The sequence below is a fragment of the Pundamilia nyererei genome, unplaced genomic scaffold (assembly GCF_000239375.1).
Source record: "Pundamilia nyererei isolate P.nyererei 1_Seehausen unplaced genomic scaffold, PunNye1.0 scaffold00051, whole genome shotgun sequence".
Taxonomy (NCBI): Eukaryota; Metazoa; Chordata; class Actinopteri; order Cichliformes; family Cichlidae; genus Pundamilia; species Pundamilia nyererei.
In genome coordinates this window covers 263,386-286,009 of record NW_005187452.1, presented here as the reverse complement: position 1 = coordinate 286,009, position 22,624 = coordinate 263,386, and the positions used below count along the sequence as shown (strand labels likewise).

The following is a 22,624-nucleotide window of genomic DNA, read 5'->3' as shown; positions in this document are numbered from 1 at the left end:
GGCCAGGCAGAAACTAGGAACTTACGAGGCTCTAACAAGAGACCGTGGAACAAACATGAGAGATACACAGCTTGATGAGGAACATGACGAAAGATAAAGAGAGACTAAGACGATATATACACATAGGTTGACGAAAGAACAGGCAACAGGTGAAACTTATCAGACTAAAGAGCCAGGGATGCAAAACTGAACAGAACACGCACAGGACAAGGAACTATCAAAATAAAAAAGGATGTAACAAATACTCATATCAGGAGTGAGACATATGAACAGGACATGACTGAAGAGGAAATGACGGGGGAGGCAGAAAGATAAACAAACAAAGAGATTATACTGGAAAAACCAGGGATTCATAAACCAGACTGAAACCAACGAATGCTTACAAGAAAGTATGAAACCAGAATACAAAAGACTCCAAGAAAACCTTTAGATCAAACATTCAAAAGTAAAACTAGCAGAGAATCATGAAACAAAGGAAAAAACGTCAAAAAGAAACTGAGTGACAAATTAAACTTTTTCATTTCCCCTTCAACCCCCCGCAGCTGACTCTGAAAGATTTCAGGTGGTGTAAAGGAAGCACAATATATAAACACTACTTTTCCACCTGCTCCATATATGGCCATTCAAAAAGGCTTCTTTTTTCACCTTAGTTTTATTTTTGAAGAAACTAGCCTGTTTTGTTAGGCAGCTTTTGCAGTCAGAATTATGGTCTGAATGCACTGCTGTGCCAAACATATTTGCTTTTACAAGACAGGCTCTATAATCTCTGTATAGGCATTAAAGGCTGTTTATTATATTGCTTGATACTGATATGTTGATGATTGTCTTGTTTGTTACATATGGTGTCTAATTCAAGCTGCTCTCTATCACATCCTTATACTGCACATAAAGTAACCTCAACCAAAACACTTGAACAGAAAATGTTATATGTTCTTGAAAACTTGTCTTTTATTTGACAAATCAAATGCACAGTGAATATGATGTTACAGAGATCAGTCACAACATTAAAACCCAGTGCCTAATGTTGTGTAGGGTCACCTTGTGCTGCCAAAACAGCTTGGACCAATCAGGGCGTGGATGCAGTACAACTGAGGGCCTCCTGTAGTCTCTGGCATTCCAACTGGCAGCAGATCTTCAGGGTCCTGTGGGGTGTTTGAGGCCTCCATGGTTGTTTTGGTACATGCCACAGATGTTTGATTGGACAGGGATCTGGGGGGTTTGGGGGCCAATCCAGTTCTTGTTGTGTTGTGCCTTTGATTGGACACTGTGTATTTGACATTTCTGCTGAAACTAATTGTTATACTCAGCAGTTACTAAAACAAAATCAGTAGAAAATTTGCAGAGCTGCCACAGTAGGAGCTTCTGTGTGTTGATGCCCGACCAACTTTTAGTGTGGGCACAAATGAACGTGTGGGGCAGAGGCTAAAAAAGTATTGTAATTAATGATTTGATTATGGCACTACTAAATAACTTACAAAGTAATGAAAACACTGACAGTGACTGTCAGTATGAAACACTGACAGATAATATAGTGCATGGATATGACACACAGGACAACACAGAGAATCATGTAGACTAAGCAGCACCTCCTGAATAACAGCATGAAAGGAGATTTTTTTTTTTAAAGTTTAGAAATATAAAAAGAAACTGATGTGAAATTCAGGGCACTTTATGCTGGTACCGGGGCTCACAGGGGCTTGCCCACCCAGGCCTCACAATGTCAGGCCCACATGTGGCCCATGTTGTATTACTGTCGCCAAATGATATTCTATGGGCACCCCATAGTGGGCTACCCAAAGAAATACATGGGCCAAAGTGAGTTTTCTGTGAGCTTGCTAACTTCAGTACTTCAGTACTGTTAGCATGCTTTTTTAATAGTAGACATAAGTAGACAGAACTCACTGTGCAAAGGATTAGGACTCAGGTGGAGCTCAGGATTTATCTTAAGGATAGCTGGATTATTACAAACTGTTTCACTCTATAAATCTGAAATCTTTGTGGAACAGCTGTATGATGTGCAGAAGAACCCAAAAATATATTTACCATCAGATCCTAAGCCATCCCAGTTATTTTGTTACTACATTACTACTCTGGCTCATGAAAACAGTGTTATTGAAGAGCAATAAGTGGGGCTAGCCTCTAAACACAGGACTGAGGGAAAGGTTTTAAGACAGAGACAAATTTTCTGCACTGTAATAACGGCTTTGAGCCATCTACACAAAGTTCTGATTATACACTTTTTTGTATCATCTCCGCTCCTGAAAATAAACTCTCCTAGTAGTAACTATCACAACCACAGCAGGCAAAAAATTTGCTTTTTTGGTGTTAATTTGTCCAATTTACAAATTAACACCAAAAAAATCAGGCTTTTTAATTGACATTTGTGACTCATTTATTCTCCTTCTGAAAGTGAAACTCTTACAAATACATATAAAACCAGCGACAAAAATGCTCCTGGTCATAAAACTGACACTCTGCCTCTTTAGTAAATCCTGAAGCCTTTTAACATTAAAAGAAGGGTTTAAATTGCTGAATACATTAGTAACTCTGGTACTAAATGTTCCCTCTTCTTTAAAATGACAACCTTTGTAACAAAGGGATATTTTTCACGGGCTGTTCTCATTTACACGAGCTCCATAAAACAACAGGGTTAGAACACGTTGTGGTGAAGTAAGATGCTTGTTTTGTAGTCCATCTTCTGCATATTATAGTTTCAAAACGTCGGAAATCCAGTGTCACATTTTTAAGGAGACTAGAGTAGGGCTTTTTCAATTCTCAATTCTCAAGTCCTCAGCAATTCTCCAACCCAGTTTTCCTTTGCCCTCGAGGAAAAGTGGGTAGGATTAGTAGCTAGGAGGTCCTTTTGTAACCCTTAGTCTCTGTATCTCCCATTGTCTCTCTGTATTTTCTGTCTGTTCATGAAGTATTGTGGGCTTTGTCTGTGAAGGTTCTCAGTCATCCAGGTCATCGTAGTCAAAGGAGCTTGCAAAGAAAAGCGTCTGGACTTCTTTAAGTTGCTTGAAGACGTTTCACCTCTCATCCGAGAAGCTTCTTCAGTTCTAAGGTCAAATTCTGGAGAGTCCCAGATATAAACCTAGTGGGAGTGACCCCCCACAGAGGGACAAAAGGACCCCCTGATGATCCTCTAATCGCCTCTAATCCCACTAGGTTTATATCTGGGACTCTCCACCATTTGACCTTAGAACTGAAGAAGCTTCTCGGATGAGAGGTGAAACGTCTTCAAGCAACTTAAAGAAGTCCAGACGCTTTTCTTTGCAAGCTCCTTTGACTATTGTGGGCTTTCTTTGTATCACAAATGTCTACATCTGCCTCTCTGTAAGTCTGTGTTTAGGACTCTTTACCTAGAATTTATGACAAACATAAGCACGTAGGATTTAAAGGAAGTAACATTTCAATGTCTGCATTCTGAATATTGTTTTTATTTACAACGTTTTAAACTTTTATGTATAGAGATGCTCCAGCTGTATGACTAATGATAATATATGGAAGAATGAAATGCCTCTCAACAGAAGTACACTGGTTTATGACCCGATCTGGACCCGATCTGCTAATGTGGGACACTACCAAAATCCCCTTCTGCCTATACACACATTCAGTTTCCTTTACTGATAGACCATTTTAATTATGCATAGAAGAAGTGCTGACTGCAAATGTACCCTCATAAGTAAAAGCAGTTGTTTATTCCTCTGACAAGTTTGAAATAACACTTATAATATAATTTATTTAAAATTATTTAGATGAATGCATCTTTCATTACATCTGTTGCAGTACTCTCAGGGGATCCTGTAGTGGTTGCTGCTTTTCATCTATTTCTGTTGTTAGTTTATTGAGTGTCAGTGCTAAATGCCAGCTTCAGATCAGACAAATCATGTCTGCTCTGAAGAGTAATTAGCTAATTTGTTGTAATAGTCACAGAGAGAGAAGTATACGCATGTCAAGTATACATCCGTGGCCACAGCCCATTAGACGTGTCTCTGATGTGGTATGTCGACACAAACAAGTTGAGCTAACTAACGATATAAACAGGAACAATGTGTATCATTGGCAAGCTACAGTTTAACTGTTTAAGTATGCAAAGAGAAAAAATGTTCACTGCTCCCACAAAATAATTAGATTACTTTCTTACATGGGTCAGGGCTAAATGTCAGCATCAGTCCAGACACAGGGCTATCTACAACACTAATAGGCCAGCTCACTCCCACACATTGCTGCATACTGGGACATAGTGTCAGTGTGTGGGAGAAAGCACCTGTGTATAAATAATTGCAATGGAAGAGTGAATATACAGCATCTCTGCGATCTTTATGAGTCTGCCAATAAACTGACTGCACAATGATTTCTCTTTCTTTATAAGTAACAAAGTAATTTTAGAGCTATAGATCTCAATGATAACTCACACACTATTGATTGCACTCTTATATGTGTATCTCCCTGTCTTTGCTTTAGAAAGAAATGCTATGGTTTCTTATTAGCTAAATAAATTAGAATTTTTTTAATGTTAATTAAAAATAATCGCTAATTGAACTTTTAAAACATGAGACTAGCCAACGCACGGTTATCTTGATCTTACATTGAATATAGATTACTCAGCAATGGGATTTTTACCATGTCGAATGTGATGTGCTTCCACTGACTTTGAAAGTATTTTGTCACCATAATTTGTTACAGTGTTTCATTATATGTATTTAATGCAGAAGCAGTATACTCCTATTGCTTTCACAGAAATTAAGAGGGTAAATAGCAACCAGGTGCTGCTAATCAAAGTCCATCATTCTACAATCAGAAGGAATATTCACAAATGGAAAACATTCAATATTGCCAGGAAATTCACCCCGAGGTCAGAATGAGTAATGCAGAGAGAAAATGCAGAACACCCGAGAGCTACATCTCAGACATATAGGCTTCATTTAGAGTGTCAAATGTTAAAGTTCATGACAGTACCATTAAAAAACAGACTAAACAAAACCATCCATCCATCGTCTTCTTCATGTCAGGGTGAAGAGAAAGCTGGCGTGCACTGCGTCTGCATTTTGGTTTAATTTTTGTTTAATAAATAATGACACATAGTAAAATTACATTTGGTGAAGGTTATCTGAGGGTACTGCTTTGTCACATGACTCTACATATCTTATATATATTTTCTGTCTGATAACAGGTAAAAGGTCAACTGACAGCTGCTGGCTGAAACTTGTTCTGCAATGTCATCGGGCGGTTTATGAGTATAGTTTGTTTTATTTTTATGCATATTTGCTTTTTTCAAATATACAGAAATTTTTGTTCTTAAAATGACTCTAAAATGAAATAAAAAAATAAAAGAGTATAAACCTCTGAGGAGGGTGCACATAAAATATCTGAAGTGTTAACGGTAAACTGCCCTGACAAACAAACACTTTTCAGGTTGAATTCACCCCAGTGCCAGTAATTATCTGTTGCTCGTAAGCAGCCAGAAATGGATGAAACGTCTCCTAGTCACATTATGGAGCAGAACTAGTAAGAGGTAAAAGATAAAGAGCAGAGCCCTTGTTCACAGTCCAGAGAAGCCTGATCAAAAATGCTCTCTATGGAAGACTTGCTGCCAAATGTCATTGTTGTAAAGAACCATCTTCAGCGACAACTAACGTGACTGAATGCTGCAACAGATGGTGTGACCCCCACTGAGTCCTGAACATCGCTGAGATTTGGATTCCACAAAGAGACAGAAGCAGCAGACATGCAGACAGCCTACATCCTCAGAGGAACTATAAACAAACTATAAAACCAGCGAAGAGTCTGATTTAAAGCATATACTGTTTGCTTCTGTAACCCTTTCACTTATGGTCATATAAGACATGCCGTGTGCCTGACAGACCAATCACTCTGCTGTCTGTACAGCTGTCTGCTTGTTTTGGTGTAAACAGCTGAAGAGGAGAGATGAAAGTCAAGGGGGAGACAGAAAGCCAGACTGAGAGGGAGATACACATACTTTTTCTCTCATGATGTAAAACCATAAGCTCACAAGATGACTCCCACACCAAGAGAGGTTTGCCCTCCTAAATTTGCCTGCAGATGAGGCAAGATGGTTCATGACTAATTGTCAAGGACAAACTACTCGGCTGGAAGCTTGCCGGAAGAAATATGTGACTATCTCAACTATCTCACTATATCAAGTAACCACTCTCAGGCAGTGGGTGCTTGGGAAATTGTGAAATTCTATCTTAAGCAAATACAACAATGGTTGTAGTTGTGGACAGGCCCCCTGTCTGGATAAACACAGGCTGTAGTCCTATGGTTTTAGCAAGGTTCCTAACAGAGTGAAGGGATTCTGTGGAGTATCTGTGTGGCAGTCATAACAAGAGCTGTTTGAATTCTTTAAATCCCTAGGAAAGGTGCTTCAGTGCTTCCTTTATTATACACCGGACCATCCTTTATAAAAGGAAAGCCGATAACGCCGTCCCAGAGTTCAAAGTAACACTCGTTCGCGAAAACAGTCAGTCAGATAAGAGATATTTTCTGCCATATCCTGCTGATATATTTTGAACCTTTAGCGGCAGGCTGTTAAACCCACAGGTGAACTTTGAACATTTTGCTACTGTTATAAAAACTGCTTCTTGCGTAGCTAATCTAAAGAAGGATTATGAGCTACATAAAACTGATCAGAGTCAATTTAAGGTTTACCATAATTCAGTTTGCATTAATTATATCCTCAATTTAGGTGCTGCTGCCTTAGGATGATCATAATTAATTTTTCTTCTGTCACAGAAAGCCTTAATAAAGGCATTAGTTACACTTGCTCATCTGTCTATGAAGAGAAAACATGAGTGGCCAAGGATACGCAACTAATTTCAATGTGACAAGCATTTTATTTCCTTTTATAGGCTATTTATTCCCTCTGGAATTTAATCTTGCAGCTGAAGTAATATTGTTCACCAGTTGTTCTCTTTTACTGAACTGAAGCAATTAAGATGAGCTTACCACATTTTCGGGACATTGCCATTTGAGACCTAATTCAAGAACAATATTAAGGAGGCCAGTGTTAAGTGCAGTCAGACTCTCTGAGCGCACCAGTAATCATTATGAATTCTTCTTAATGTCTTTCCTTCACTTCAGTTTTTTTTCTTTGAAGTTCAAGTAAAAGTTTAGAAAAGATTAAAGAAATTTATTGGAGCGATTTTCTTTTTTTTGGCCATTTCTCGACAGTCATGCATTAGAAGACAACATAATACGACTGCTGCACTGAAATACAAGATCATAAACTGTGTTATGGTGCAGCTAACAAAATGAATTAATTGAAAATGTATTGTTTTACAAATATAATTACCACAAGATGAATTGGTGTGAGTGTATATTATATTATGAGATATTATAGGTATATTTACAATGCTGTCTTGAAAAGGTTAACTTTATTTTTCCCTGAGAAAGAGGATCTAGTATCCTTTGTCCCTAAATTTCTGCCTAAGGTTGTATTTCTATAAAAGCTCAATTTCATAGTGGTCTGGGGGTAACCACATGACTGCTCTCAAGGAGATGAATAGCTGTGATCATCTTTTAATTTTGTGTCATGGACAGCTTACAGTACTTGCTTTAAAATTGAGCCAGAGTCTGAGTGTATTGCTATGATTATTTATATCGTTTTGGTGAGTGGAACATGGCCATTGCTTTCAGATCATTCCCCAAAGTGTCTTCTTTCTGTGATAAAACAAAATAACTTTCTGGTCCTGAGTGGTGGTCGAAGTAAAATATTAATGGGTTCGATTCAGCAGGAAGTCTGTGGAGCAGCAGGAGCAGGAGGAAGAAAGATCGTACAACAGATAAACACCAAGCCTCTGTGGACATTCCTGCTCTTTTCACATAAACTCTTCTAATGTGTAAAACAGAAGAGACGTCATGTACACATGGTGCTTGTGTTTGAGAAGCTTCTAGTATAGCACTGTTTGGTAATGTAAAAAGTAAAATTAGAAATAAACTGACTCTAAACTAATCTTTCAATTTTAGAGGTTTCAGTGCCACAAATTTTGGTCACTGTTTTAGCCTAAATATACTGTAAAATGTTACTATTGCAACATATTGTTTTTAACACAACAAAGATTTTTGTCACTCAGCCTGAGTCTTTGATAAATGTGTTTACTTATTTTGATATTATGTTTAAACCAAACAAACAATTCAACGAGTAGGTTTCTTTCTCCAATGCGAATCTAATAAAATATTCTTATGTTGTCTTGTATGTTTTGGTATGAATGTCCTGTTATACGGACCATTCTTGGGCATTTTACATGTAAGCATTAGTGACGGTTTGTAACAGTGGAGCTGAATGTGACAGCTTGAATTATTACAAGAACTGGCTCTGTTTGGAGACTTTTATGGAAATAATTCAGGAACTTTTACATTTTTCATCTGTTCCGTCTTCGTCTGTAGATGCTCACATACTTCAACATGAAAAATTTACACACAGCTGTAAACTCAGGATGAAGCCTGGCCTAGAAAATACACAGTATGATATCAACAATCATTTATACAGCATCACCCGAAATACCTTCACAGGACGACCTATTGAGTACTATAATTTTAAAGCGGTTTTAATGTTTAAGCCAGAGGTGACAATTTTTAGGAAAGGGTGTAGACTTGGGGAGATGTTTGGTGATTGAGTTGCTTTTGTGGTTTGTTCCTTAAATACAGTCCACTAAAAGACAAACAACAGGACTCTTAAAATATTTTAATCATTTTATTTTCCAACCTAAACCCAACAAAGCATTTCAAAAACATACTTTCAAATTATGTTGTGCAGTCTTTCCAACATTGTATAAACTTTGGAGCTGAGACCACCTTTGTACATATTTATACAACCAGTGACAAATAATGAATATGAAAATAACAGAACTACCCATATATATTGTTATATCACATGGACGGTGAACTGGGTCAATATATTTTTATTTAACTTACATTACAGTTTCAATCAAATTTCCAAAAAATGTAGTTGTGACAAACTAATTAGCCAAAATAGTTCCCTTAGCACCGTTAGTTTAATGAAGCAGACAAACGAAGCACATTGAGTGACATTAATGTAATTAAATCCATGTAACTAAAAATAGTTTTCATTTTTAAATGCATCAAATCATAAAAAAATAATTTCCTTAATGCTAGAAGCTGTTGTCGCTTTATATTGAAACTGATTCTCTCTAAACGCATCCTCACAGTAAAGAGTATAAAATAACTGTAACACATAATAAAACCCCCATACAACAGAGTACATACACCAGCCAGTAGTTACAAATGCTCAAGCTCAACCAACACCTAATTAATAAAATATGTAATTTGCAACAAAAAAAAAAATTAAAAAAAATTTCTGGACCACTGCAATATTCTGTAAACCTTGGTCGAATAAATAAAGGCAAGAACTGAGTGGAACCTGAAATGATTGCAAATGTGCTTTAGCCATGATGTAGCTGCAGTATAATATATTACAGGAATAGATACAAATTAAAGATAGTAATGTGTACATCTGACAAAGGAAGAAAAACAAACAAAAAAACCCCCCCAAAAAAAACCAAACAAAAAATAAACCCAACTTCTGTCTCTGGTTTGATGTTACGTCAGACACAAGAAGTTCAACAGTACAATAAATTCACATTGTTCAGTTAGGTCATAACAAGTGCATATATAAACGTCAATAGTAAAACCACAATGACGATAAGCTGTAATATATTGTAAAGCAATATCTGCTTCTCTACAATGTTAATTCATTTAGACCAATCTGTTTTTTTAACCTTTATTTTACTTTAAGTATGTGAAACACTTTAGGTTTTGAGCTTTATGTTGCAAGAGAGTGTCCCAGTGTAGAAACTAGAGGTCCTGCGGAAAACCCAGGACCCTCTTGTTGTGAGGCAATAGTGCAAACCACTGAACCGTCGTGCTAACTTGAGAAATAACCAATGGTGTTGCATTATGTTCGGTGACATCACTTTGACAAGTAGTAGGGGGGGGTAGTCACCGAAGGTATGAGTTTGAATCCAATGTGCACTATGTAACCGGAAGGTCGCCGGTTCGATCCCCGGGCTCTCTGTCCTGGTCGTTGTGTCCTTGGGCAAGACACTTTACCCTACCGCCTACTGGTGTTGGCCAGAGGGGCCGATGGCGCGATATGGCAGCCTTGCTTCTGTCAGTCTGCCCCAGGGCAGCTGTGGCTACAACTGTAGCTTGCCTCCACCAGTGTGTGAATGAATAGTGGCATTGTAAAGCACTTTGGGTGCCTTGAAAAGCGCTATATAAATCCAATCCATTATTATTATTATGTGGTTAGCATATTAGCAATATATGGGGGGGGGAGTGTGGTTACCAGTCAGCTTTCCATAGCTTGTGAAGTTTGAGGTTCTGGGAACTCATGGTAGTGTTGTGCAGACATTTTGCGACTATACTTCCAAGCATTTCACCATGTTCAGGAAGAACTCTGTGACTGATTTACTGCTGGTAATTAGTGGTAAATAAACGTCGCTATACCTCACGTTGTATACTTCTACACCCACACTCATTACCGAGTGAGTTACACTTATAGCTCTGCTGTAATGATGCTCTTTCTAAATAACAAGGCCACACTACTACTCCTGTTACATCTTTCCACACAACAATAGTCAGTGGGAAATATGTCTGTATTGTTCCCTTTGAACCTGTTGTTAGGCATCATGTGGTTTTTTGTTGTTGGCAGTGGCACAAATTTTTTACTTCATACAATTTACTGCTTTAATTTTGGCAGTTCACAGTGATCGTATACTGTTTCGCAGAGTGATCAGAAGCATACTCGTGAACTCAGAAACTGATATTCAGCATGCCAGAGGGAGCTGTTACGACGAAGGGTCAACACTGCAAACAGGCACTGTTTACATAAATCTGATTTATTTGCCAATAAAAGTCTTTGAAAATTATGAAACGCCCCAAATTGTTCTTCATTAGATCACAGAAACATGTAAAAAAAAAGCTAAATAAAAAAAGTCAAGCGGCAAATTACAGGAAACAAAATTTGTGCCACGTCCGCAGCTTTGGCCACGGCAGATCTAAAGTGCTGCTTTTATAACTTCACTATTCTGTGAAAAGGCAGCTTGAAAACATGCAATCATGACTAACATGTCAATCACAAATCGTCATTTCCACTGCATAATTGTTTGACTAAAGACAGTTGTACTGTGCTGATTGTCAACCACTACACAAATAAGGAGTAGGATACATACTACATGCAAGTCTATTAACAGCAGTATTCAAACTGTCATGCAGTGGCAATATTCTAAAAGACAAGGTTGCTGCTTATAGGCACCCTGAGATAGTCGGTTATGGCATTGCCACTTTACTAAGATTCATATTTTTTTTCTGTTCCCACTGACAAAATTATATTTCATAATAAAGGTTTTTTTTGCTTTAATAAAATATCTGTAATACATCTGAGCATCATAGGTAACACTTGTCGTGGACACATCAGGAGATACAAATAAGGCAAACTGACCAGCTGTTTTTAAGCAACAAACAAAAAAAGTCATTTTAGACCATTTTTATGCATACCAGCACTTCAATACCAATTCAGCATTGATTATTTAGAAAGGTCAAGCAATGGTTTAATCAACAGAAGAAACAGGGGCAGAAAAGTATCAGAATTAAGGCAATGCCACAAACTGTGATTGTGTGTTGCACTGGAAAAGACTCATTTCACATAAAAGAAAGAAACAAAAGTGGTTGTTTTGTATTTTGTCTTTATCCCTGAGACCATGTTAGGCACATTGCAGTTAAAAGCTCATATCTAAACGAGTATTTTCCACCATTAGTACACCGTATTTCAACAAAGTTGTTAAAAGTAAGTAAAACAGTGGACGCTGAAAAAAAGAAAAAGAAAAAAAAAAAGCACAATTGAACATCAGATCTCTTCGCTACTTGCAGTTTTCTGTCAGTCCCATTCTGGCATACATTTGAACCATTTGTCCAAGCGACCTTTCTGACGTCGTGCATCTTCGGTGGGTTCAGCATACTGATTACTTATGTCTTCAACACGAGTGATATATATCCGGGTGACTAGCACACCGAAGAACTAGACAGAGGGAATGAGAGAGAGAGAATCTTAATAAGCATGGTGGAAGAAAGGTGACTGTGGCTGCTTCTCATTAGTCTCATTTGTGTCTTTACCTTGTATCTAAGCCTCCCTAATGTAAGATATGAGAAAGAGATTAAAAGAAGAGATGTGAGGCGGAAGGAACAAAGGAAATGTGTGTTTAGATAAACTGGACATCCTTTGAAAGATCACATGAAGCAACATCAGGCTGCTTTGTATGCTTCTGAGTTTGTCTTTGCAGAGATACAGAGATACAGTCTGCAATAAGGGCACGCGACTACTACTGCCACATCTGTCCACACAACGAAATTGAGTGCGAAATCTCTCTGCTTCTGTTTCCCAAACGAGAACTAGCAAACTAGACACCTGGTACCTCCTCCCAGCTTTGTTTTTTGTTTTTCAGGCCTGAAAGAAATCAGCTAATTATTAAATACAGGTCTGTTTAAGTTTGTGCCTAATGCAGTTTTGAGGAATAGCTGACAAGTATCTGCACAGCCTTCACCAAAAAAATCTTTTCTACTTACTCTGCAAACGCATCCCAGAAATTAAGCTCACATCTCAGATAACAAAAGCACACATATCAGCAATACTTTAATCTATTTATTTATATTTAGAGCTGGTATTCGTTCCATTTGCTTTTTCATGATTGTGAAATTTGTCAGAATAATCTCAGTGAATCATAGAAATGAGAGGAACAAAGGTACTTTTAATCACATACACATTTTTGGATTGTTCACAGCCAAAAAATACACTTTGTGTATTTTTTTTTCCGTTTTAATATGTCTTGAATAAAACTTGCTTAATATTTATTTTATTATTTTTTATTAATTAGACCTACACTAACCACACGTCCAGAAATACACACAATTGGAATCTAAACTGGAAGCTGAGATGAAAATGACTTGTCCTGCTATATAGAGATTTCTGTTGAGTTAGATGAAATTTTCCACTTGGAACTAAACATTCGTAAGTAACCTCAAATATCTGACAGAGTGGGACACCAGATTAAATGTTGGGCATCACCTGAGAAATCAGGATGTGTGACAAAGAGCAAAAGAGAAGCACCTGTGTAATGAACCAGACGACTGACACCTTCTGCACAGCTCAGTGAAGTTCAACATGCTTATTAAAGTCCAGCACAGCCTACATTCATATATTCATAGCTGCCAGAGTGTGTGGATTATTAAATGTATGATTGAAAATGGGATTTATGAGGGTAGAAATGGCAAAGTAATGAAAAACAGCATCTGTGCCGTTACATCCACACTACCAAATGAATGAGTATAAGGTGTGCAGAGTGAATGAATAGTGTGCATTTGTTCTTTTAATGCTGGAAAAGAACAAAAGTCTGATTTAAAAAGAAAATCTTTGGTCCATTTTAAGTTCAGACAGAATATTTTAAAATAAAAGTTAATTTTTGTGTTTTTATTATGGCCTGTTTGGTCCCGGCAAATCTAAATAAATTGGACCAGCAAGTAACTGCACAGCTGATTTTATCTCTCCTAAGGCTGTGGAGCTGTCAGATGTGCCTAAGGGGTGAAGCAATTTCCATTTTATTCCATTTGCTAATCTGGGTTTTGGATGATTTATTCGGGGCGACCATGGCTCAGGGGGTTGGGAATCGCATCTGTAACCGGAAGGTCGCCGGTTCGATCCCTGGGCTCTCTGTCCTGGTTGTTGTGTCCTTGGGCAAGACACTTTACCCTACTTGCCTACTGGTGTTGGCCAGAGGGGCCGATGGCGCGATATGGCAGGCTTGCTTCTGTCAGTCTGCCACAGGGCAGCTGTGGCTACAACTGTAGCTGCCCCCACCAGAGTGTGAATGAATAGTGGTATTGTAAAGCGCTATATAAATCCAATCCATTATTATTCCACTGAGCTCTAAAAGGTACACTCTATAAGTCTCTGCAAGCTGTTTTGGTAAATACAGAAGCAAATACAAGTTTGCCTTCTCAAAATCTGAAGTACAAATGACACATCACTGCAGCCACACCTATCACAAAAAGGTCAACTGAAAAACTGTACAACCTTGCATGAAATCTCTCTGTTTGGCCACCTCTAACATTATCTCCCTAACCTGTGGGGTTCCACAAGGTTCAGTCCTGGGTCCAGTATTATTTTCTTTCTACATGCTTCAGCTGGCATCATTTAGTATTTTAATGACATTTCTTATCATTTCTATGGTGATGACATTCAACCATATATGTCTTTTAAGCTTCACCAGCTGGACCCACTGTTTAACTGGGTTTAGCTCTCTAGCAGTTGCCTTGTATTAAATGCCAACTTTACTGAAGCAATAATTATAGCACCTGAACTATATCCTAAAATCAGTCCGGCTCTTGCTTCTTTTGTTTCAAATGTAAAGTTCAGTGTTTGAAATTTTGGTACAATATTAGATTCTTCTCTGGTCTGCGCAGCTGAACCAAAAAAAAAAAAAAAAAAAAAACCTCCCAAAAAAACCAAAAAAAAAAAAAAAACCCCCACCCCAAAACAATTCCTGCATTTGTGCTTAGATTATTGTAATGCCCTGTTTACCGGTTTTGACAGATAATCTCTCCAAGCTGTACAAAATACTGCGTCCAGACTATTAACGTGTTGATATTTAACAACATGTTCTAGAAATCAAGCTCACAACACTCCCATCTTATACTCAATAAATTAGCTCCCAAGAGATTTTAGCATTTGTTTAAAATTCTTGTATTTACACACAGAGTGCTAAGTGGCCATGCTCCAGATTATTTATCTCATCTTGTTACAAAAGACACTGCTGCTGACTATCTCCATTTACAAGCTCAGAATTTTTTAGTTGTTCCTCGTACATGAATAAAGGCCGGGGAGACAGTCTTTTTAGTCTACATTTATTTGTTTTGTCTAAACAGGCTTTCTGTTGAGACTTTTATTACATTATTTATCTATTTGCCCATCTGTACATCTGTCTATACTTTTGTATTGAGTTTAAACATTTAATTGTTAAAAGGTAAAGTAAAATTAAATGGTAATTATTCCATAAACATCCGTGGTGGGAATAAATATCCATAATGAAAATAAAACTCATTTAGCTACAAAGTGACATAAACAACTCCTCATACTGTATATAGTACTACACATTAAAATATAACTTAGTCATCCTTGTCTCAGGTAAATCATACTAAACCAGCCTGTTTTTTGCAGCTAATGTTTTATGTTAAATTGTGCTTCTAAAAGGCTTTTTCAGCGCATCTTTTTAAATCCATTTTCTGTCCCATGGGCAACAATTGAAAGATGTATGCCTCTACTCTGTGCCCCTCCCCTCCAGAGCGCCGCACTTTTATTCAGACACCCTTTTGAAGAAGTTAATTGCTGTTGTTTGTACCCACCATCGACAGCTTTCCCGTCACCGCAATAACAACTGTATTTGTTTCGAACTTTTTAAAAACACACAGTTACAAAGTGAGTCACTGTTGGGATAAAACACATTAAAAATGAGTGTAAATATTTGCACATGCAAACAGAGTCAAGCACATGGTCTTTCATTCATTTCTGCATGAACACTCCTATACAAACATATTAGGAGAAGAAAAGGCCACAGATAAGGTAAAGCATCTGTATCACTATCTCACTGTACAAATGTGTGTGTATGTGTGTGTGTGTGTGTATACCTGAGGCACTAGGATCAAAAACAGAAGTATGATCATAATCTTATAATTGTCCAGCAGCCAGTAAATGAATGCACCGGTGCAGCCTCTGGTATAGATGTCAGGCAGTGGTTGATGCTGTGGGACACAGAACACTGGTGGTTAGTCCAATTTCAAAACTACAAAAAGTCAAAGGCAGCTCCCTTTCCTTTCTTCCAACTGTTTAACTTTCTGTTCCTTGCTTATAATAAGCCCAGTCCATTACTTAATTATCTGACACTTGTCCTCAGTTGTGAGAGCGACACAGCACACCCAGAGTTATTGCTAAGAAACATTCAGCTGTCAATGAGATAAAAAGAACAGCAACTGCCAGTTTTCTGTCTGCAATTCCCAGTTTAAATGAACCTTCTGTGGATATAAAGCACACAATAGTCACAATGGATATTTCAGCACATAATAAAGTGGGAAGAGCTCATCTTTGTTTTATGACTTGGTGGTCTTACCTTGTCATCTAGGGCCTTGTACCCACACATAGTGTTGGGCACTTCATTATTCTGAAAGAGAAGTAAAATGTTTCAAATAAAAATTAACAGAAAGCTGTACAGTGTGGGGACAGCCAGGAGAATAAAAGCTTTTATCTAATCTAACGGTTTTATCTTCAGAACAGAGTCATCTGCAGTCTGCATCTTGTTGTATTAAAACTAAAATTAAGTGGAAGTAAAAAATAAACCTCTAAATTATTATATCCATGTTTGTTCGCAAAGATAAGTCTGCATTAAGGGCATATATGCTCTGCTCTACAGCATCCGTTGCCACTTATGTGAGTCATCTCTGGCAGGTAGGGATCCGTTTTGCCATTTTCTCTCTGCCAAACAGTTTGTCAAGACCATTTTTATTCCACATCAGTCAAAGAAAGAAAGAACGAACTAACGAACGAAAGATAGATCTAAACATCTAACAAAAAGTTTGACCCAACACAGAAACCTTTAAATAAAATTAAATTTTAGAGAATGTCGGATGAGATCAGTTTCATTAGTTCAGACAGTTCGTCAAACTGTTGTGTGTTTAGCTCGAGACTTTCTCTTTGTTCTCTTTGTCCTTATAATTACTGGACAGTGTAGGTGTACAGATTACAGGGAGCCTTTGCTACTTAGAGGTGGAGAAAATTGCCTGCACATGCCATGGCTAAGGCTTAATCACAATATAGGGTGAAGAGGTGCATTTTAAATGTCACTCTGCATGCAAGAGCTATTACTTTAAGACCCAGACACACAGACACTGGCAGCCACTGAGCACTAGAGAAAAATGTGCATTCCTTAATGCCAACCACTTTGCAGATGAAAATCAGAATTTCAGTTGTTTAGCAGTTGCTTGGGGCTGAGGGTTGAGGAAGGTGTCGCCGACAGATCTTTAGGCCTGTGTGTCTGAGAGCTTTAATGACACACACACACACACACACACACACACACACACACACACACACACACACACACACACACACACACACACACACACACACACAAATCCAAAACTAAAAAAACAAATTCAGGAACAAACATGATAAAATTACAGATTAGTTGGTATCTAACTCTGATCTTCAGCTCCCACTGTGATTGTGAGACTGCATGCCCTCAGTGAGAAGGTGCCTTCCTGAGCAAATAAAATGCCAGCATCTCACAGTGTGTAATTTGTCTCTCAGAAGTGAAGCTGCGTGGGATTTTGGGAGTTCTCCTCAGCACAACTGCAGATCAAAAACCCTCTCATGAGACAGATGAGGATGTATCAAGATAAATTCACGCCACACTTTAGCCATTAAGCCATTTATTCACGTATTTTCACGTGAATATCACCCAACAGCAAACCTGGAATCTTTAGCTTTAACTAATCAGACTTTGTTCATTCCCACTGCAGCCACAAAACATCTACACAATTGTTTTTAAAAACCTCTTAGCATGAAGTGTTCATCAACTCCAGTGAAGAGACAGGTGTGTTAAATATGTGCAATCCTCTTTTACAGGGGACTTAATGTATTCTAGCTTCATATGTTTTTATAACTGGACCCCATTAAAAATAGGTCAGCATGAGATACACTTTAAGATGATAAATGCCAGTGTCATTTTGGTCTTTTAGCATTTGGTTTACAAGTTTGAATGTATTTTAGGATTTTCTCAAATCCACACATATATTAAACTGGTCAACATTTCAAACCACAAATCAGTCTTGATGAGTGTTTGGGGTTATTGTCCTGCTGGAACACCCATCTGTGTCTTGGTTTTAAGTGTCTAGCTGTTGATTTGAGATGAAGCTGAAGAATTTGGAGGTACTCATCGATCATTATTCCATCTACTCTGTGTGATGTAATGTACCACAGGCAGCAAAGCAGCCCCAGAGCATGACACCATCGTGCTTGACAGTTGAAAGTTTGAAAACCTCAAGCTGTCACTATAGTCAAAAAGCTCAGTCTTTGACCATAAAACCTTTCTCCAAAAGGCATATGGCTTCCAGTTCACAGCAGATTTGAGCCTCGGTTTATTCTGAACATCCTACAACCAATTTCTTCTTATGTGATGATGACAGTTTTGGCATTCTTCCAGTAAATTGTGCTTACATAGACCCGTCTGAACTGATGATCTGCAGTTGTTTAGAAATGGCTCCAAGCGACTTTTCCAACTTGTTCAAATCTACTAGTCTCCAATTTAGATTTTTGCTGAATTCCTTGGATTTCCCTTGTTCTGAATATTGGTCAATCTGATGAGTGCTGTCAAACAAATCTTTTTAATGCTGATAAAAGAAAAACTACTGGTTGTAGTCAGTGCAATATAAGTTCAAATTCAAACTTGTGCACCCAATTCTTGTTCTCCCCCCCAAACGGTCATTAAAAACAAAAGCTGTTCAAAGAAACCATTAAATGCCCTAAATTTCCATGACATTCATGCCCATGATGGATGTAAAAGTCTACCCACAAGTAGTTTCTAAAAAAAAACATAATTTAAATGTTATATACCATGTAAAATATGTACTTGTAATTATAATAATAATAAAAATGTTTTAAATGTAGTAGCTGAACATAAATTGTGCTATAGCAGTATTATCAGAAGAGGCAGAAGCAGTTAGCATCATGCATAGAAACTGGTAATACAAGAGGTATTATTGCAACAAGAAAAGCATATATTGTACCAGCCGATGTAGTGGTAAGACCATCAATAATGACACCTACCTTAGTAGTAACACAGCAGGTATATGGGACACCGCAGGCTAACGGACCAGGCGCACTACAGTTGTGGTACATGTTGACTTTCCAGTCTTTAAATTCTTCACCTCCACAACACTTAAACTGACAAAGAGGACAAAGATGACAATATTAAAGGTAAGAAGGAAAAGGAAAGTGGTTTTAAAACACAGGAGAGACAGAGAGAGTCAATAAGTAACTAACTATGTGAACATGATTCATTCTGTTGTGCTGGTATGATGCCAAAAGTAGCATTTTAGGATGAAATTAATCACAATTAACAACATTTGGCATCCGGTTAGTATTTGATTCTCTCTCACACTTTTCCTTTCAGCCAGAATTTCAAAGGAGCAGATCGAAGGGCTTTCCCCTGAAGAAGTGACGTTTCCCTGTACAAAATATTTTACTGAGCTGTTTACAAGACAAATGAGGTAAACTATACCATCAATATTCACATTCAGATGCAGCTGTGTTTACTATCCAAATACAATTTTCCACTGGTGGCAAATTTATTTGACTGTGCAAACACAGCTTCCCCCTTTCATTCCTTCTACCACATTCTTGAAAAGGTCGGTAGGTGTTGTGATATTTGCACATATCCAAAAACCTGCTTATATCTACTTCCTTCATTACTTTTAAGAGCAGGTGCATTTTTCCTTCCCACTAGAAATGTAAGCTCTTCCTCTGGGATGCATCTTTGTCCCTGTCTTGTAAAGTGCTGGCCTGTTTGTGTACAAAATACTCAGAGCCGACTCCGGCACAAGTCCATCCATCTGTCTATCCATCCATTTCCTTAATAACTAATCCAATTCGGAGTCACGGGGTTTTTGGGCCCATTTCAGATGTCATTCAGTGAGAGGCAGGATACCACCCGGACAGGTGGCTCGTACATCACAGGCCATGTATCAGAATTTATGTTAATATTCAGATCTGAGGAAAACCTGAAAATACAAAATACTTCACCAGGAGGAGATAAAAGGACTAATTTGGAATACTCAAAGAGAATTTGTTGCTTCACTGACCTGCATCAAATTTGGAAATTATCATCTTCACAAGAACAGTGAATCATTATGTGTCATCACCTGCAGCCACGTGTTGTGGGATCAACAAGTGGCTGCAGAGGCTGCACCAGTCATTTTTACTGCCCTCTTCTTTTGCAAACTCTCAAGAGACTAAAGAAACCTAAACAAATCAACAGCAAACAAACTTGGGAAAACACATTAGCATTAGTAAGACAACAACGTATTTAATAAAGTTTTAAGTCTTCCTCAATATACAAACAACACAAAATCCAGTATAATACACAAAAGCTCTGTTCATTTGTTTCCAAACTCTTCCTAAATGATCAGCAGTTGTGCAACCAGAGTTGGCACACAGGTACATCTTGGGACCCTGAAGGTTTTCACATCATTACATTGCCTAGCAACCACCTACCAGCAAGCTTAAATGACCCATTCATACTGTTTATGCACATAACATCTAAATTATATCCAGATATACTTAAATAATGTGTGACATTTTATGATGGCTTAACATTGCCTAGCAACCAACTAGAAATGGACTAAAATGACCCATTTGTAGCATTTATCTAGCTCCAAGACCTATGAAAAGCCTAATATTGTTTTATTTCATAAAAATAACATTAATTTACATCCATGTAAACCTGAATTGCGCACAATTTATTATGATGTCATGTTTCCCAGCAACCACCAACCAACAAGCCAAAATGAGAATTTGTAGTGTTTATGCATCTACAACATAAGAAAAGGTGGTTCAGGGGGCATTTCCTAAGCGTTCTGTGTTTATTACTTAGGCAATCAGTTTATTCGTTTCATTTAGCTCTTCTTACATTTGCTGAAGGCACAAATGTGCACTTTCTTTGCTCAGTTTTCATCGTACAGGGTGGAAAAGTTGCCACACCGATGCTTTGGTGTGCTGAACGGTATTTCCCATTTTCATCCAAAGTGACAATAACAGTGACAGTTTTTAAGGTAGTGCTGAAGAACAAACTCACTGTTAAAATAGGACATAAGCCTCAAATTGGCACTTCTCATTATACAAGAAATGCAAATGAACTTGTCATAGCAGTATCGCCTCAGTTAACAATTAGCATTAATGGGATACAGCTGTTAATGGAGTTACGCCTGTATTTGACTAGCATAAGAAAGAAAAACAAAATTAGACCCAATATAAATGACATCTGGTACCAAAGGATTTTCAATATCTGAATATAAAAATGGGAAATATGTCTCAATTGATGGCACTCGGAGTAAATTACAGCTGCCGTTTGATATCTCAGTTATTTTTGTTTGATTTGCGCTTTCACTTGGGGTAGATAGCAACTGCACAGCTGCCTCAGAGAGTAAAGAATGAGCGAAGCAGAGCCCAATGCTGGTACCTCTGCTTGGTAGTCACTTATTGAATCTAATATTTTATTTGGAGGGAGAACATGAGGCAGAAAGAGAGAATGAGACAAGAGATAAAGAGGGACGATGAATAAATGAATAGATATGAGAGCGCTCTTTGTCAGGCAGTGTCATCAGTATGCTGATATGATGCCAGTTTGCCAAAGCAATAGTCTGTTGGTGTGATTCTGCACAGCTGTTTTTCCAGCACTGGGTCAAGACCCAAAGAAAGGTCACACACAAAAAAACCCAAAAAAAAAAAAAAAAAGCCACAACAACAAACAAAAACTTAATATAAGAACACAGAGTTCTCAGTGTGGTAGGTGCAACAGTGCAGTATCACCCAATCTAATCCCGTCTATGAGCAGACTGTTCAATTCATTACGCAGCCTCATGAGATAAAAATGAAGCATCTTTTCAAAACACGTCCATCTCCTGAGATTCTGATGTGACGTGTGAGAGTGATGGATGGATTACACAACAGTTTGTTTACTAAAGTTGAAATTGAAATACAAAGTCATTTAAAAGTGATGTGACACGTTTATTTTTATGACCCTCACTGGTGACAGTCATGACCGAAGCCATTATGTTCTAGGGTTGTCCATCTGTCCGTAGCTCTTAAACTGGCAACCTCGACAATCACAGAGCCTTCATGGAGTAATTGTTAAATCAGTTCCCTTCACTTCTCTCTCTTTTCACCCGCAGTGTGTGGCTGAAGGAATTCTGTGTGTTTACATCCTCATGAATGTGACATGTCAGGAATTTGTATAAACATTAATTGGTCAAAAAGTCACCCTCACAAAATATTTAGCTGAGCTGGTTTGCAGAGGTATACAACAATAAGCTGGTAGCTCGAGTTTATTTTATTTTTTTTTTTATTGTGACTAAATTTCCAAAAGTCCCCTGGAATTAAATATTTGCAGAATAAGCGACTAATTTTGTGACTGTCCAGCTGACTGATGACGAGCTACTTGCATGCAGACTGTGACTAATCGTATGGTTAAGTCCCCCTCTGAGCCAACCGCTCAAAGCGTGGGTTGCAATTACAGCAACATAATGAGCGTGTGATTACAGGTTAAAGACTGAGGTGTTTTTTTTCCAAAAAGTTTGCTAAACTTTTCAGGATCACTTACTATTGTTACTGTATTAATAATAACCATAATTATGACTTTATTTATATAACATTGTTCAAGCTCCACATTACAACGTGCTTCACAGGAGCAACAGAATAAAACAGAAGTAACAAATAGAGGGGAAAAAAGACACTTTAAAGTAAATTTAAGGGGAGGGA

The 22,624-nt window shown here is 37.9% G+C and overlaps 1 protein-coding gene across 1 annotated transcript in view; it reads right to left on the bottom strand.

Moving 5' to 3' along the window:
* Window positions 1-11,880: 11,880 nt before the first annotated feature.
* tspan15 (tetraspanin 15) overlaps window positions 11,881-22,624 on the bottom strand; it is a 36,188-nt gene continuing 25,444 nt past the window's right edge. The window contains exons 5-8 of the mRNA XM_005733252.1: window positions 18,917-19,033; window positions 16,203-16,253; window positions 15,724-15,837; window positions 11,881-12,064 (exon numbers count right to left, since the gene is read on the bottom strand). Coding sequence (XP_005733309.1) covers window positions 11,924-12,064; window positions 15,724-15,837; window positions 16,203-16,253; window positions 18,917-19,033 — 423 coding nt within the window. The 3' untranslated portion in view covers window positions 11,881-11,923. The remainder of the gene's footprint in view (window positions 12,065-15,723; window positions 15,838-16,202; window positions 16,254-18,916; window positions 19,034-22,624) is intronic.